We start from the raw sequence: 13,905 nt of genomic DNA on the forward strand, positions 1-13,905 counted from the left end.
GATAAAGTGGCCTTCAACAATAGTACAAAGCCTGAACATTTAGAAAGGTGCTGTGCCAGGCAGCTATTTTACAGAAACCTGAACCATTTCACCTGTAGTAATACGCATCCCGGCGGTGTGGGCTGGGCACTTATTTTTCGGTGCACTCCAACATGCGAAAACTGCATCGTGCATTCCCATTTTCCGAGTTTTGAGCTCTGTAGTACAGGCTAACAAATTGTCGATGACTTATTTTCGTCTGATTGTTGCACAGCGCGTGTAAATAAATTACCACTGCACCTAATAAACACTGACATGCACGTGCAACATCGCCGATCATAAACGGACACACTGATGTCCGTCCGGACATCGGCGCACTCATCACAGCACTCTTCGTAGTCTCACATAGCACTCTAGTAGGACGTAATCCGTAATCACAGCATCTCACGGTAAGCACAAACCACACCTCCAGTTGTACAACAAACACGAATGACGCGATGCTTGGGCTAGAGACACGCCGGCGGTGCCCAGCTTTTTCAGCGCCGCTTGTACTACGTAGAACTTGCAGCACCAAACCTCAATGCGAGCAGAAAGCGATGCGTTACGTGACGCATCTCATCACAGATGGAAGTGAGGAAACTTTGAAGAATCAAAACTACATAATTACATAACGACCGTCGTAGACGTTAATCCACATAATAACGAGGACCAAATGAGCGGGCGTGCGGGCCGCGGGCTGGCCGTCAACACCGCGATTACATGCGCTTGCGCTCTGGTCGTGCTTGCCACCCTGCCGCGGTCCAACTCACGTAAACCTATCATCATGCCATCACGTAGTATATCACCCATTCTAGGCACTATTCTTGCCACTGTACTATTCTTTGTAATTTCACATTTCACGCATGCAGTATGTAGTACATACTTCTTACACCTCGCACGTACACCTCATACCAACTTCGATTTGGCTACATATGGCTACCATGTTGTTGCTACAACCACATCTGAGTCCGGCTTTCCCGACGGATCCCAAGGCCCATATCGGAGAAAAATGCGTTGGGTCCGTCGGAAGAACCCTACCGATCGGGTCCGTCCGCCGTACCTCTGAAAAATATTTCCCGGATCCGTCGGACGGATCCCGAAGAAAAACGCACCGGGTCCGTCGGACGTACCTTTAAGACCATTGATCGGGTCCGTCCGACGTACCTTTAGCCACAGCCTTGAATATATCATGTGCCGAGTAGCTTTCTAAGTACTGCTGCAGAGCACCGCTTCGCCACGTGGCACAAGTTTCTGCATCCACTTCTTTGGCTTCTCCAGACAACACCCGGAAGACAAGATTATGTCTGTCTCTAAAGCGGTGAAACCATCCTTCGGAGGCGACAAAATCTTCCACATTCAAGCGCAGGGCGAAATCGGCCGCCTTCGCCATGATAATTGGGCCGCTCAGTGGAATGTCAGCGCTTCTCATTTCTTTCACCCACGTGATCACAGCGGTCTCAATTTCCGGATACTTGGCTAACCGAAGCCTTTTTCTGTTGCTGGCGAAATCTTCGGCTTCATAGGCATCCTCGATGGCCTTCCTATTTCGGACGTACGTCGACAACGTGCTTGGTGGAATCCCGTGCTTTTTCGCGATTTCCACTTTGCTGGCCTTCCGTTCATCCACCTCGCGTAAAATAGCCACTTTCTCCTTCACCGTCTTGGCACAGTATTTCCCACGCGAACACATCTCGCGGACACAAGCTCACAACAAGCGGCGTGCAAAACGAGGGCTCACGAAATGCAACACGAAACCGTGGTCGATAACACAAAAACGTCGTTCCTCGAAGGAGTCGCGGCAGAAAAGACTGTTTAGTACTTGTTCCAGCACCCTAGCGACGCCCCGATGGTTGTGCCATCTATCGTTCTGCCGTGAAAGCTTCCAACGATGGTTTTTAACAGCACCGCTTGGCGGCGCGCAGTTCGAATTATGGGTGGCGGCGCCAATTTTTGAGTGAATTAACGAGCTGTTACGCGCATAGGCTTCTATGCACTGCGGACCGGACCACGATGACTATTTCGAATTATCCAAAATTTCGAATTAACGAATTGTGAATTAACGAGCTTTCACTGTAGCGAACTCAGCGCGCGCGATCGGTCGCCAAACGCCCGCCAATGGGCGGGCCTTTGTGCCGGCTCCGAGTTCTCTCCGGGCAGCCCACGCTGCCGGGCCGCAATACTTCTAGCGCATGCCGTTGTCAGATGGGAGGGGGATTGGCGACGGCTCCGTTCCCCAAGGTCTCACACAGCGCATACGTCATCACGCGCCCGCTAGGGTGCTTCTGCTGCTTCTGCGCAGATGCCACGCTTCCGTAAAACGCAGGAGGGGCTCTCTACAGCAGCTTCCACGAGGGACCCTCCTGTACGCATGCGCGGCCGTCGCCCGGAGTAGCGTGAGTAGCCTTTAAAACCCGCGCCATCGGCCAGCCTCTCTTTGCAGCGTTCCTATTCGGCAGCTGCCTACCATGTGATCAAAGACGTTCGAGCAGCTCCGGACCTATTGCGCTTCGAGAAAGAAGCAGCACCGGCCAGAACTGGTTTCAAGTTTGGGCGAAGGGAAGGCAGCCTCCGAACAACGAACGCGTCAGTGGCGAACTTTCCCGCATCCTCGGAGCTTTCTTTGTTCGCGTTTGCAAGTCGTGCTGCTGCTATCCTCACGATTCCGGACGTGCCTACGTTGCTGCTGGCTTGCATTCCGGCGCTACATCCTGCAAGATGACGACGAAGCAGCGGCGTGCCCTACCGCTTTCCGACAAGCTGGAGATAATTCGCCGCGTCGGCCGCGGCAAAAAAAAGTCTGACGTTGCCGCGCATTTCAAGATTCCGCGGAGCACGTCAAGCACCATTTTGAAAAACCAGTCGGCCATCAGAGGCAGTGCACAGGAACGACCAAATGGTGACTGCTTTCGCCACCGCAAGCCGGCTTACGACCAAGTAGAGAAAGCGCTGTACCAATGGTTCTTGGAAGTTCGCGCGCGAAATCTGCCGGTCTCTGGCCCCATACTACAACAGAAGGCAAAAGATTTTGCCTTCGTCCTGGACGTCGAGGGGTTTACAGCGGGCAGTGGTTGGCTCCAACGATTTAAAGACCGCTACTCCATCACCGGGAAGGTAGTTGCAGGTGAAAGCCAAGCAGTGGACGCTGAGAGTGCTGAAAAGTGGGTGCAAGACGTGTGGCGTGCTGTCACGGAGAGATACGAACCGTGCAATATTTTTAACACCGACGAGACTGCCTTGTTTTGGCAACTGCTGCCGAGCAGAACCTTGGCGCTAAAGAAGGAGAAAGGCCATGGCGGCAAATTGAATAAGGCCCGAGTCACCGTTCTTCTCACGACAAACATGGACGGTTCATCAAAGCTGCGGCCGCTTGTCATAGGCAAGTTCAAGTCTCCTATGTGCCTGCGAGGATGCACTTCACTCCCAGTCACATACAACTCAAATTCTAAGGCCTGGATGACCAGAACGTTGTTCGAAGCGTGGCTGCGTGGCTGGGACGAGGAACTTGCAACGAGCGGGCGAAAGATTTGCCTCCTCCTCGATAACTGTTCTGCGCACCACTGCGGCGTCACGCTCAAGAACATCGAGCTTTGTTTCCTGCCACCGAACGCAACAGCGGTTTTGCAGCCCCTCGATCAGGGGATCATCCGCGCTTTCAAGCTGGGCTACAGGAAACGCGTCGTTGAGCGGCTGTTGGTGAAATTGCGGGTTAACGACGAGCTCAAGATTAATTTGCTGGCCGCAATAGAAATGATTAACCGTGCCTGGCAAGACGTGACGCAATCCACAATCCGCAACTGCTTCCACCATGCTGGACTATGTCGAGAGGATGCAGAAGCTGCTCAAAGACAAGTCATAAGCGGAAAGTCCCCTAAAGATCTGCGAGTGATGTGCGGACTTCGTAAGAAAAGCGCGGCCGTTCCGCTTTGGTTTAACAAGCAGCATCGATTCAACTGTTTCGCGCACTGTGCAAGATGACAGCGATGTTGCCACGCTGTGGGAAGAACTCGCTGATGTTCCGGACGCTGTGCCCGAAGAAGTAGCCCTGGAGGATTTTCTCACTGTTGACGACAATGTAGCCGTGACTTTGAGCCCGTTGGACTCGGAAATTGTTGCCGACATGCTGGCATCTGGTGCGAACGAGGAGACCGAGGAGCCGCCGCCGGAGGACGATCGCCCTCGCCCGACGTAGCACGAAGCCCTCGCTGCTACCGATCTGCTGCGCCGATACTGCTCCGGAATACAGGGAAGCGGACTGGAGTTTGTGGAAATGATGTCGCGTGTGGAAAGTGCGATTCTCGCTGATGGAGTTAAATGCAGTGTTCAGGCGAAGATCACTGCCTACTGCAAATAAGTGAGCATTTATCTGCAATAAATTTCTTTTGTAGATTCATGGTGAGCGGCACGGTTTTTCTTTAGTTAGTGCGTTTTCGCTGCGCTGTCTGGACATCGTGTATAACGAATTTGGTACTGAAGTTCGTTATAAACGGGTTTGGTTATAGCGAAATACTTTATATAGCGAACAAATTGCGTTGAATTACGCAGTTCGTTATAACCGGGTTTGACTGTAGGTACAGAATGAAAATGCTGGGGCACAAGCTGAAGATGCACCATGGTAACATCTTACCAAAACATTCTTGAGCTTGATATCTCGATGCACGAGGCCTTGACTATGGAGAAACCGGATGCCCTGAACAACATCCAATGCAACCTGCATGGGAGAAGAGATACAAAAAAATTGGTCATGGCAACACAAATCTATATGCTGCATAGGTAAATGGAACTGTGTTCCAAGGTCAAACTGCACAAATGCAAACTGATGCTTGACATTACAGAAGTTCATCTCAGTGAACACATTTCACTACCCAATCGCCACTCGCCTCCCTTCTCAAAGGAGTTACCCGAGTCGGCAGCTCCTGCCAACTCTGCCATGACATAGTCTTATGGCCCGACAATCCCCTCACCAATTGATGCACGGCCATGTCACCTGTCAAGTACCACCTGCCAAAAGTATGTCAGTAAATTTCCACTACCATATTTACACAACTGTAAGTTGACCCCTTTTTTAAAATTCGAAAATCCGAAGTGGGAGGGGTCGACTTACAATGGAAATCAAAGCATGGCACTATTAACAAGAGCAAGACAAAAACCATATCAGGGTGGCTACGGCGAATTTGTTTGCTCTACGGCTTTAAGTGCAACATTCAGTTATGTGCATGCTTCTCGGGAAGAATTTTTCTTTCTTCTGCAGGTGCGGGAGTGTAGTTAGTTTACGGAAAAGCTGCTGTTTGATTCGTGGCGACACTCCCTTTTTGCATGTCAGTCGCGTCAGGTCACATGACACGGCGCGCTTCTAGTGGGGGGGTGTCGATGGAATAGCTGACAACGATCATTCGTCGAGTTGGCGCACATCACACGTTCGCATTTATTACTTTCGGACCGGCCACTTGCTTGGTCACGAGCTCTCCAGCCCAGAAAGCAGTCGGCGCTTGTTCCGTACAGCGTTCAAGAAAGTTGCTGTTACTTATGCTAAAGAAACAACTGCACTGTGAACGCAAGGTTGAAGCTTCTAAACGGGTTACACGGGAGTGGCGGTGGCAGTGAAATAAAGTTTTCAACTGTGATGCCAAGTGAAGAGGCTTCCAACGGATACAATTGGTTAACCATAGCTGGAGACCAAGCTTGCCGCGTATATCGCCAAAATACGCGATTTGAATTGGAGGAGAGTTGTACAGCCAGGCAATAAATTTTCGTTGTCGAGAGCATCCACCTAGGTATTTTTTTTTTTCTGGACATGCGATTTGGGGGGTGAGGGGGGGGGTAGATTTACATTCGAGTTGCCTCTCAATCATGTAAATACGGTACTAAATTTTCTATAGACTGGGGTTTTTGAGGCTGTTACACCAAAACTACAGTGAATGTGTGTGTGGCTAGTAAAACGAGCATTTGAATATCAATGTAGTTCATTGTAAATCAAGTGTTTGACGAGTGCACTGTTCTCACCCTGAGCCTGGCAGGCCAGTTCAGCCCCGCTCGGAGGGCAGTATAGAGATCTCGCTGCATGCGATCCATAACGAGCAGCACGGCCGGCGTGGTGCCACCCGCATAATTGTGGTCAATGACTGAGCCCCGGATCTGCACAATGCGCTCATGGTCGGGCACACTGCGGGTGTAGAAGAACTCCATGGCCAGGTCGTTCCAGTGCTTGTCATCGGGCGGCACGACCGACTTGACGGCGCATGGAGAGCGGCCGCCCCAGGGCTCGCTCGAGTACACCACGCCATACTGGCCACGGCCCAGCTCCCGCCCCAGCTGGGGCATCCCATGTAGGATCTCGTCCCGCAAAGAGGTGCTCTCCAGGGCACAACGCGCCAGCCTCGGTGCATGCAGCTTGCGGACCTGTCGAGAATCAGCAGGGGTAACTTTCAGAAGGTTTGGTTTGGTATGTTGACTTTAACGTCCCAAAGCGACTCGGGCTATGAGAGACTCCTGAATGATTAAGAAGGGACAGGGCACTTGAAACATCTTTCTTTACCGTTAGATTAAATGCAGTGGAAATGCAGTCTTAATCAGTTTTATTTATACGAATTTCAAATACATAATCACCTTTATGATACGTCAATCAGCTCTCAATATAGTCGACATTTTCACTCCTTTGTTTACAGACACAACAGAGAAAAAATCTAATCAGAAAGTTATTATTAACATGTAGCTAGATAGTATACAGTGTAAGGAATACAAGGTAATACAATGTAGGAACTACTTTTTTTATTAAAGCAGTATTAATCATTTTACAACTTGTTGAATTTTCACGCAAGGAAAAGTGATTTATGAGTCACCTAAAGTGCACAAAAATATTAGCAAGAAAAAAAAAGGATATCTGTTCCCAAAATTCTACAGATTAATCACTCAGGAGCATGCTGAAATAAATATTGTTCCTTTTTCTGCTCTAGATGCGAATATATCCTTTTTGTAAACTAGCACAGTCAAAAATTTGTGTTTTGATAAAACGAGCAAAAAATAAATGCTGATGCAATGTATTCAGCTCATTTTCATCTTATGCTGAATTAATGGCCCAGGGCATGAATAAATTAGTTGGTATGTAGGTTTCCAAAATGTCACTTTCAAAAAGTTGATTTTTGTCTGCGATTTTTGGCTCATCAAGAGCCCTGTCCCCTCATACAGGGATCCTCGAACCGCGTTAGTTGGCTTATGCCAAGGTTTAAAACACTGCCACGAATCCCTCGCAAGACATGCCAGAAGTTATAATAGTTCACCTTGATCCTCTGCGTCTCTGTACGTTCCAGACGGCCCGAGTGGACAGCTTCCAATTGGCGCATGGCAGCCTGGAACTGCTCGTGGGAGGCACGCAGCCGCTCGCGAAACTGGGCGCAAATGCAGCGTGCCAGCCGCCACTCGCTCAGCGACTCAAGCATGTCCGCAGCTACCCGCTGGCGCCACTCTGTGTCGATCCGAGGGGGAGCCCGTCCCGGCAGAGTCTGCACCAGCTGTACATGCCCAAAGACAACCATGGGGTCAAAGGCATGCAAGACGAGATATAGTCAGCCCCCTTCAAAACACTGTGGTTAGAAAGTAGGCCGACACGAAGATGCAGCAATTTTCAGCCACCACAGTACTGTGGACCTAACAAAGGATAACATAGTTCTAACTGTTGCTACCACTCCACTAATATAGCACGTACACCAATGGTACACCTTTTAGCCACTATTTCTAGGCTTTATAGGTTTGCTACTGGAAGATGTACCAACTAAGGTGTGCAACACACAGTGGGCGAAAGAGGCTTGCACGAAGATAATCATGCAGCCCCCAACTCTACAGCACTGAATCCAATACAGGTCACCCCAAATAAATACATACAAAGGAGAAGGAAGATAGCCGCAAAGAAAAAAATGCAGTTGAATTTTCTCACCTGCTTCATCTTCTCCCATAGGACCCAGAGGAACGAAGAGCTGGTCTTCACAGTTACTTCAACCTGAAGGGGAAAGCACAGCAGTTTCACAACACAGGACAAACAACGCTAATTCTCTGAGTTAACGACCACGCAATTATTTCAAGCACACAGCAAAAGTGCCCAAATAGATTCGGCACACTTTTGCAGCTCCTTAAAACCTCTAAAGGCAAAAGTAATATGCGGGCATAAGGCACAGTGAGGCAGTGTTTAATATAGAAACATGTGCTTGCAAATATAAGGTTAAACAGCGTGCAGTAAGCCGATGCTAGTGACTGTAGAAGGTTAGTGCTGACCTGGTATGCTGCGTTCAGAATTTGCTTCAGAGCGTTGCTGGCCTGCATTGACTCATCATCCTTACACACACCTTCCAAGCTCGCTAAGCACCTTTCCAGGGTGCCTGCACACAGTCAATGGGGAGCACATTCAGGTTCCCTCATGCACTGAGAGGTGGACAGATTGCAGTAACGGCACATAAAAAGAGTGTCATAGAGGTGCACAGTGACTGGTCACCAGATGTGAGACATTGGAGACCGATACAAAGTTCCATTTAAATCTGAGCAAGCATAGCAAGCAGTTTGAAGGGTGCGCACAGGCATGCAGGAGCCTACAGCACGAGACAAGGCAGGCTGCCTAGGTGATGAGCAGCATGCCCTGAGCTTAATTATATCAAAATTGAATTTTAAGAATTAAACTGCCTACAGCACGAGACAAGGCAGGCTGCCTAGGTGATGAGCAGCATGCCCTGAGCTTAATTATATCAAAATTGAATTTTAAGAATTAAACTAAGAAATTAAAAAAATTAAAAGTTAAATCAGAATGGCAGATGCGAAAGGAAGCACTACAAAATGAACGCCTGTTGGATTCGCTCGCTTTTTACATCTTCCTTGAAACGAACACCCCCTTTCCACTTTTAAGATAGTAAAAGAGATGATTAATTTATTAGGCAAGTGCCAGGCGCAATAAGGCAACAATAGATGCTTGACTACATTTGTGCTCGTTGGTGTGACACCTTCGCCCGTTAAGCTATCAGGGCACAAGAATGGTGGACTCACCAACGAAGCTCTCGCGGAGGCAGTTGACAGAACCGACAAGTTTCTCAGCAACAGCTGCATTCAGCATTCCCAAAACAAGGTCTTGAATCTGGGCTGTACACATCTGAAGGGCACTGGCCGTTGGAGGAGAGGCATTCTCACCTTCTTCCACTATCACACCTGCAGAAGGGAACAAGTACACATACAACAAGCCACTTTAGTCAAAATTCCTCTCTTAAAAAGTTCTGAGAAATGCTATGCAACAACAATAAAGCATGCATAAAAATCAAATCTCTGCTAAGCCAACGTCTTCACTGCAAGCCTTCTGTGTCATTGCTGTGACCTACAATACTGTTGCAAGTTTCATGTCCACACCAGACTCATCATGGCAGTAGATTATAGTACTATATTTGCATTCAATGCAAATATAGTACTATATTTGCATGCAATGCATTTAATTCTCTGGATGGCTACGGATCTGGCATGCAAAAGAATATGGCCACATATGAAACTGCCTCGTTTCCTACTTAAATTTGCTAGCTTTTACACTATTATTCGTAGAAACGTATGTCTAAAGTCTCCAATGCAGAGTGCTTTAAGGTACTGCCTCTTAACAAAGAAATCCACAACATGAAGTCAACACAAAGAATGCAACATGAAAAAGACAACACAGTTCAGTGCTCACCTTCGAAACGATATTCTGCTGCCCGCTGCAGCACCTCGCCACGCATGTTCTCAATGGCATTGACAATGAGCTGCCGGATCTCCTCTTGCTTGTGGCTGGCCACCTCCATAAGAGCATGGTAGAGGCCAGTCTCCTGCTTGCGAGCGTACGCCAGCCGCTTGGGCGTGATCATCATGTCCCGCGTCATGTCAAATGCCGTCAGAATGAAACTCCGCAGACAGTGCAGGTGCGTCGTGTTCAGCAGGGATGCAGCACTCACGAGCAGTGACTGCAGTGCACCCCGTACAAAGACGCAGGCATTGCTGCAAAGGAGGTGGCATCCAAAGGGCAAAACGTTAGCCTGGCTAGACGCGACGCCCGAGAAGAGCTTTCAAACGATGCACCAATTAGAATTGGAGCAGCGCAGAAGAGAACCTACATTAAGTATGATTGTTTGACACCATTACTCAAGCTACTGGTAGTGGCCACTTTACATTTGGCGAAAACAAACTATGGCACAAAACTGGAGCCGTTTTTCTGGTGGCAGTCCAACAATCAGCTGCTTTGACATGCTCCAAGCTACCCAGTCACACAATGAATGTGCCATTTTGATTGCAGCATGAACTGAATGCTCATACCTTAGGAAGCATGTCCCATTAAAACCTGGTACCTCAACATGTTGGTTGCACTGTAACAGTGCTATGAGCATCAAAGGAATCACTGCTTGTGCCTTGCGCTACGCAAAACTGCACTGAGCAGCAAGAAGCAATTTAGACCCCCCAAAACAGTGAAAGAAGCAAGCAAGTGAAAGCCACAGAGATCAAACAGTGCTGAATAATCTTTTACTGCAGGCTATTCAGCTCAGTTGGTCTCTGGGTGGTTTTGCAACAAGATTAGAATGACACTGCATCTTTGCAAAAGCAGCTGAGGATGCATCAGAAAAGGAAACACACCAAGATGAATGACGACAGACTGGGGATAGCCTCCAGAAGTAAACGTAGTACTCGCTTGGCTGTAAAGCAGCAGGAGCACAGAAGGAAAGACAAGGAAGAAAGGAGACAACGCAATCAAGGACGGGAACAACAGCATCGCACAAAGATTGAAAGCACGATTAGCTCAGAGCAAGCAGTCCCTAGACTTGCACCGCTATGGCACAGATACCAGCAACACGCTTAGGGCCTGGGCTCCGATCACTTACCAGGCAAAATCGTCAAAGTTTTCCACAAGTTCCGAGCTGGCAGAGCATCCGCTTGTGCACCTCAAGTTCGGTCTTCGCCGGTCGTGCCGTTTTTCCGGGAAGTGCTTGGAAATATAGCCCAGGTTGTAGAGTTGCTGCTGTGCAGTCACAGGCAGCGTGATCACAGATTTGGGAGGCTCCTCCTGTAGGGACGTTGAAAGGCACGGTTAAAAACTGAGCAGGGGACACACAAGGTCCGCCTTAAGGGCATGACAAGAGTGTCAACAACAGCTCCTCGTTTGTATACATGCGCTTTGCAACTCTCTTAACCACTAGCCTCTATTATTCCACACATGCTCATTAGCATACAGTCATAAGCTACCACATTATGTGAAAGACAACCCGATATATAAAAAGCCTTGCTTTAAGGGGGGACACGGCTCTTTGGCACCGAAAATCGGCCTGAAAATCGGATTTTCAATTTTTTCATTTTCGTATTCCTCGCACCATTCCGCATCTGCACGCAAATTTTCATCCTTATACCCCGCGTATTTATGAAGTTATAGCGATTAAAAAATGCAGTACCACACCCACTGCCCTTTAAATTGTGGACAAACGACACCCAATTTCGATCGCTCGGCGCATGAGAACTACGCGCTCCACCGCGGCGATTTTGGTCTCGTTCGAAAGTGCGCGCTTTCGGCTTATTTTTTCTTTCGGAAAGCAACCCTGTGCGCTCCGCCTTCTCCATAAAAAACAAACAAAAAGATAGCATGCAGCGCGCGCTACTATTGGCCGGTTAAGGCACGTGATCAAAATGGCGTCGTTTGGTTGGTTCCGGCAAGCTAGCCCTGAAATGCGGACTCCCAGTGACGCCATTTTGTCTTTCTGCCGACCACGCTAGTGCAACGCGAGAGTCATGCCAGGCGCGAAGAAGTACCGCTCTTTGCACAAGTACGGGCGAAAGCAACCAAAGAAACGCGTTAAGAATGCGACTTCGTTGCATACTGTGCAAGAAGCAAGTGCCAGTGCTGCGGGATTGTGTGACGATCACGTTGCGGGCGGCGACGCTTCTCCGATTCCGCTGGACAACGGCGCCGTTCTTCGTGCCGACTGCAGTCGTGTACGTATTGATACCGCGCCTGTCACTAACAGTGACATAACTCAAATGAGTGCCCGTGAGCAGGCTACGCTTGATAGACTGGTATCGACGCCGGCGACGGCACGAAAGACCGCGCTGTTCGCCGATGCAAGTGGTGCGTCCGCACAGTCAGATGCGGACGGAACGGCCTCCTATGCGGTAATTGACCTCAGCATTGTGAATATCCTTCTGGATGCCGTGCGGTGCAAAACGTGTCGTGGATGCGTGCGTTTAATTACCAGCGACCGGAGCTATGGCCTCGCCGTAAAACTGATCGTGCTGTGCGACAACTGCGGTGAGATTGCGGCCGAGTGGAACTCGCGGAGGATTGACGGCGAGAAAAGGTGCAATCCTTTTGAGCTGAATATTCTGGCTAGTCGAGCAATGCTGTCGACCGGTAACGGCCAGACAGCAATGAACGATATCTTTTCGGCGATGGGGTTGTCGCGGCGTGGGATGCACAACAAGACGTTTCAACGGCATCTGAAGAACACACTGCAACCCGCTGCTACCCGAGCCGCCACGACCGCTATGGCACAAGCCGCGCAGGCAGTGGCGAAGGTCTACGATGACTTGTGTTTTGGGCATAGGGGGAACATTGCCGTGTGCTACGACGGCATATGGATGACGCGCGGACACTCATCACATATAGGCGTCGGTGCCGTGGTGGAACTCTTCACTGGTTACGTGCTTGATTATGTGGTGTTGTCAAACTTTTGTCTGGGCTGCGAAATTGGTCCTAAGCCAAACACTGACGGCTACGAACTTTGGAAATCACGCCACCAGTGCCAAAAAAACACCAACTCCAAGGCTGGTCAAATGGAGGTAGAGGCTGGCAAAATTCTGTTTGAAAGATCTCTGCAGCGCCACAACATGCGCTACACAACCATGCTATGCGATGGGGACAGTCGCACGTTCAGTGCTCTTAAAGATGCTGCAATCTATGGCTACATTGAAATAGTCAAAGAGGACTGCATAAATCACGTGCACAAGCATATGGGAGCAGCTTTGCGCAACCTCTTGCAGAGACACAAGGGTGCAGGGAAGCAAAGTCTTGGCGGCAGAGGAAGGCTGACAGCTGATCTAGTTGACAAGCTGGCAATATATTATGGCCGAGCGCTTCGATCAAATGTAGGTGATGTGGATGCCATGCAGCGAGCTGTGATGGCGACATATTACCACATCACATCTACTGATGACTGCCCCAAACACAGTTTGTGTCCTACCGGTGATAAGTCATGATGCTGCCACAACGCTGCAAAGGCAAAAGAGGAGCCTGCACCAAAGCACAATTACAGTCTGCCAAGAGATGTGGCTGATGCTCTTTTGCCTGTTTATAGTCGTTTATCAGAGAAGAGCCTGCTGCAGAGGTGCATTCGGGGGAAGACCCAGAACTCGAACGAAAGCTTCCACTCGGTCATCTGGACCTTGATCCACAAAGAGCGGCACTCATCACTGTTTGCTGTGGAAGCAGCCACAGCAGAAGCTGTGCTGCGCTTCAATGCCGGCTGCAAGCATACAGCAGCAGCAATTCTGCAAGAATGCAGTACAAATGTAACAGCAACTGGGTCCAGGAGAGCTGAAGAAAAGGACTTGCGCCGTAGCGCACGTTCTGCAAAGAAGCGGGCGGCTTCGCTTGGCGTTGCTAAAACAGAAAAAAGAAAACACTGCGACAGCATGCACCCCGACTATGCTCCTGGTGCATTTTAATAGCATGAGGTCTTTGGGGTTGCCCTTCCTGATTAAATGCCGTGAGGCTTGAGTGCTTCCGACAATCCCCCAATTTTGGTAGTGTTGCATTTTTTAAAGATCAATATCTCTGGTCCTGTTCTTGCTATTGCTTTGAAAATTTTTTTTCTAGAAAGGGAATCCTGCGAGTCTCATGAAACCAAGGTAAATGCAGTG

The 13,905-nt window shown here is 49.2% G+C and overlaps 1 protein-coding gene across 4 annotated transcripts in view; it reads right to left on the reverse strand.

The window, feature by feature from the left end:
- LOC146207851 (dual serine/threonine and tyrosine protein kinase-like) overlaps nt 1-13,905 on the reverse strand; it is a 114,915-nt gene that overhangs the window by 12,464 nt on the left and 88,546 nt on the right. For all 4 annotated transcript variants that reach the window (XM_084591024.1, XM_084591016.1, XM_084591007.1 and 1 more), the window contains exons 7-14: nt 10,881-11,062; nt 9,704-10,005; nt 9,040-9,198; nt 8,281-8,384; nt 7,946-8,008; nt 7,293-7,523; nt 6,019-6,414; nt 4,643-4,726 (exon numbers count right to left, since the gene is read on the reverse strand). In XM_084591024.1, coding sequence (XP_084447150.1) covers nt 4,643-4,726; nt 6,019-6,414; nt 7,293-7,523; nt 7,946-8,008; nt 8,281-8,384; nt 9,040-9,198; nt 9,704-10,005; nt 10,881-11,062 — 1,521 coding nt within the window. The remainder of the gene's footprint in view (nt 1-4,642; nt 4,727-6,018; nt 6,415-7,292; nt 7,524-7,945; nt 8,009-8,280; nt 8,385-9,039; nt 9,199-9,703; nt 10,006-10,880; nt 11,063-13,905) is intronic.

The sequence above is a fragment of the Amblyomma maculatum genome, chromosome 1, assembly GCF_055883805.1.
Source record: "Amblyomma maculatum isolate TAMU_Amacu chromosome 1, ASM5588380v1, whole genome shotgun sequence".
NCBI lineage: Eukaryota > Metazoa > Arthropoda > Arachnida > Ixodida > Ixodidae > Amblyomma > Amblyomma maculatum.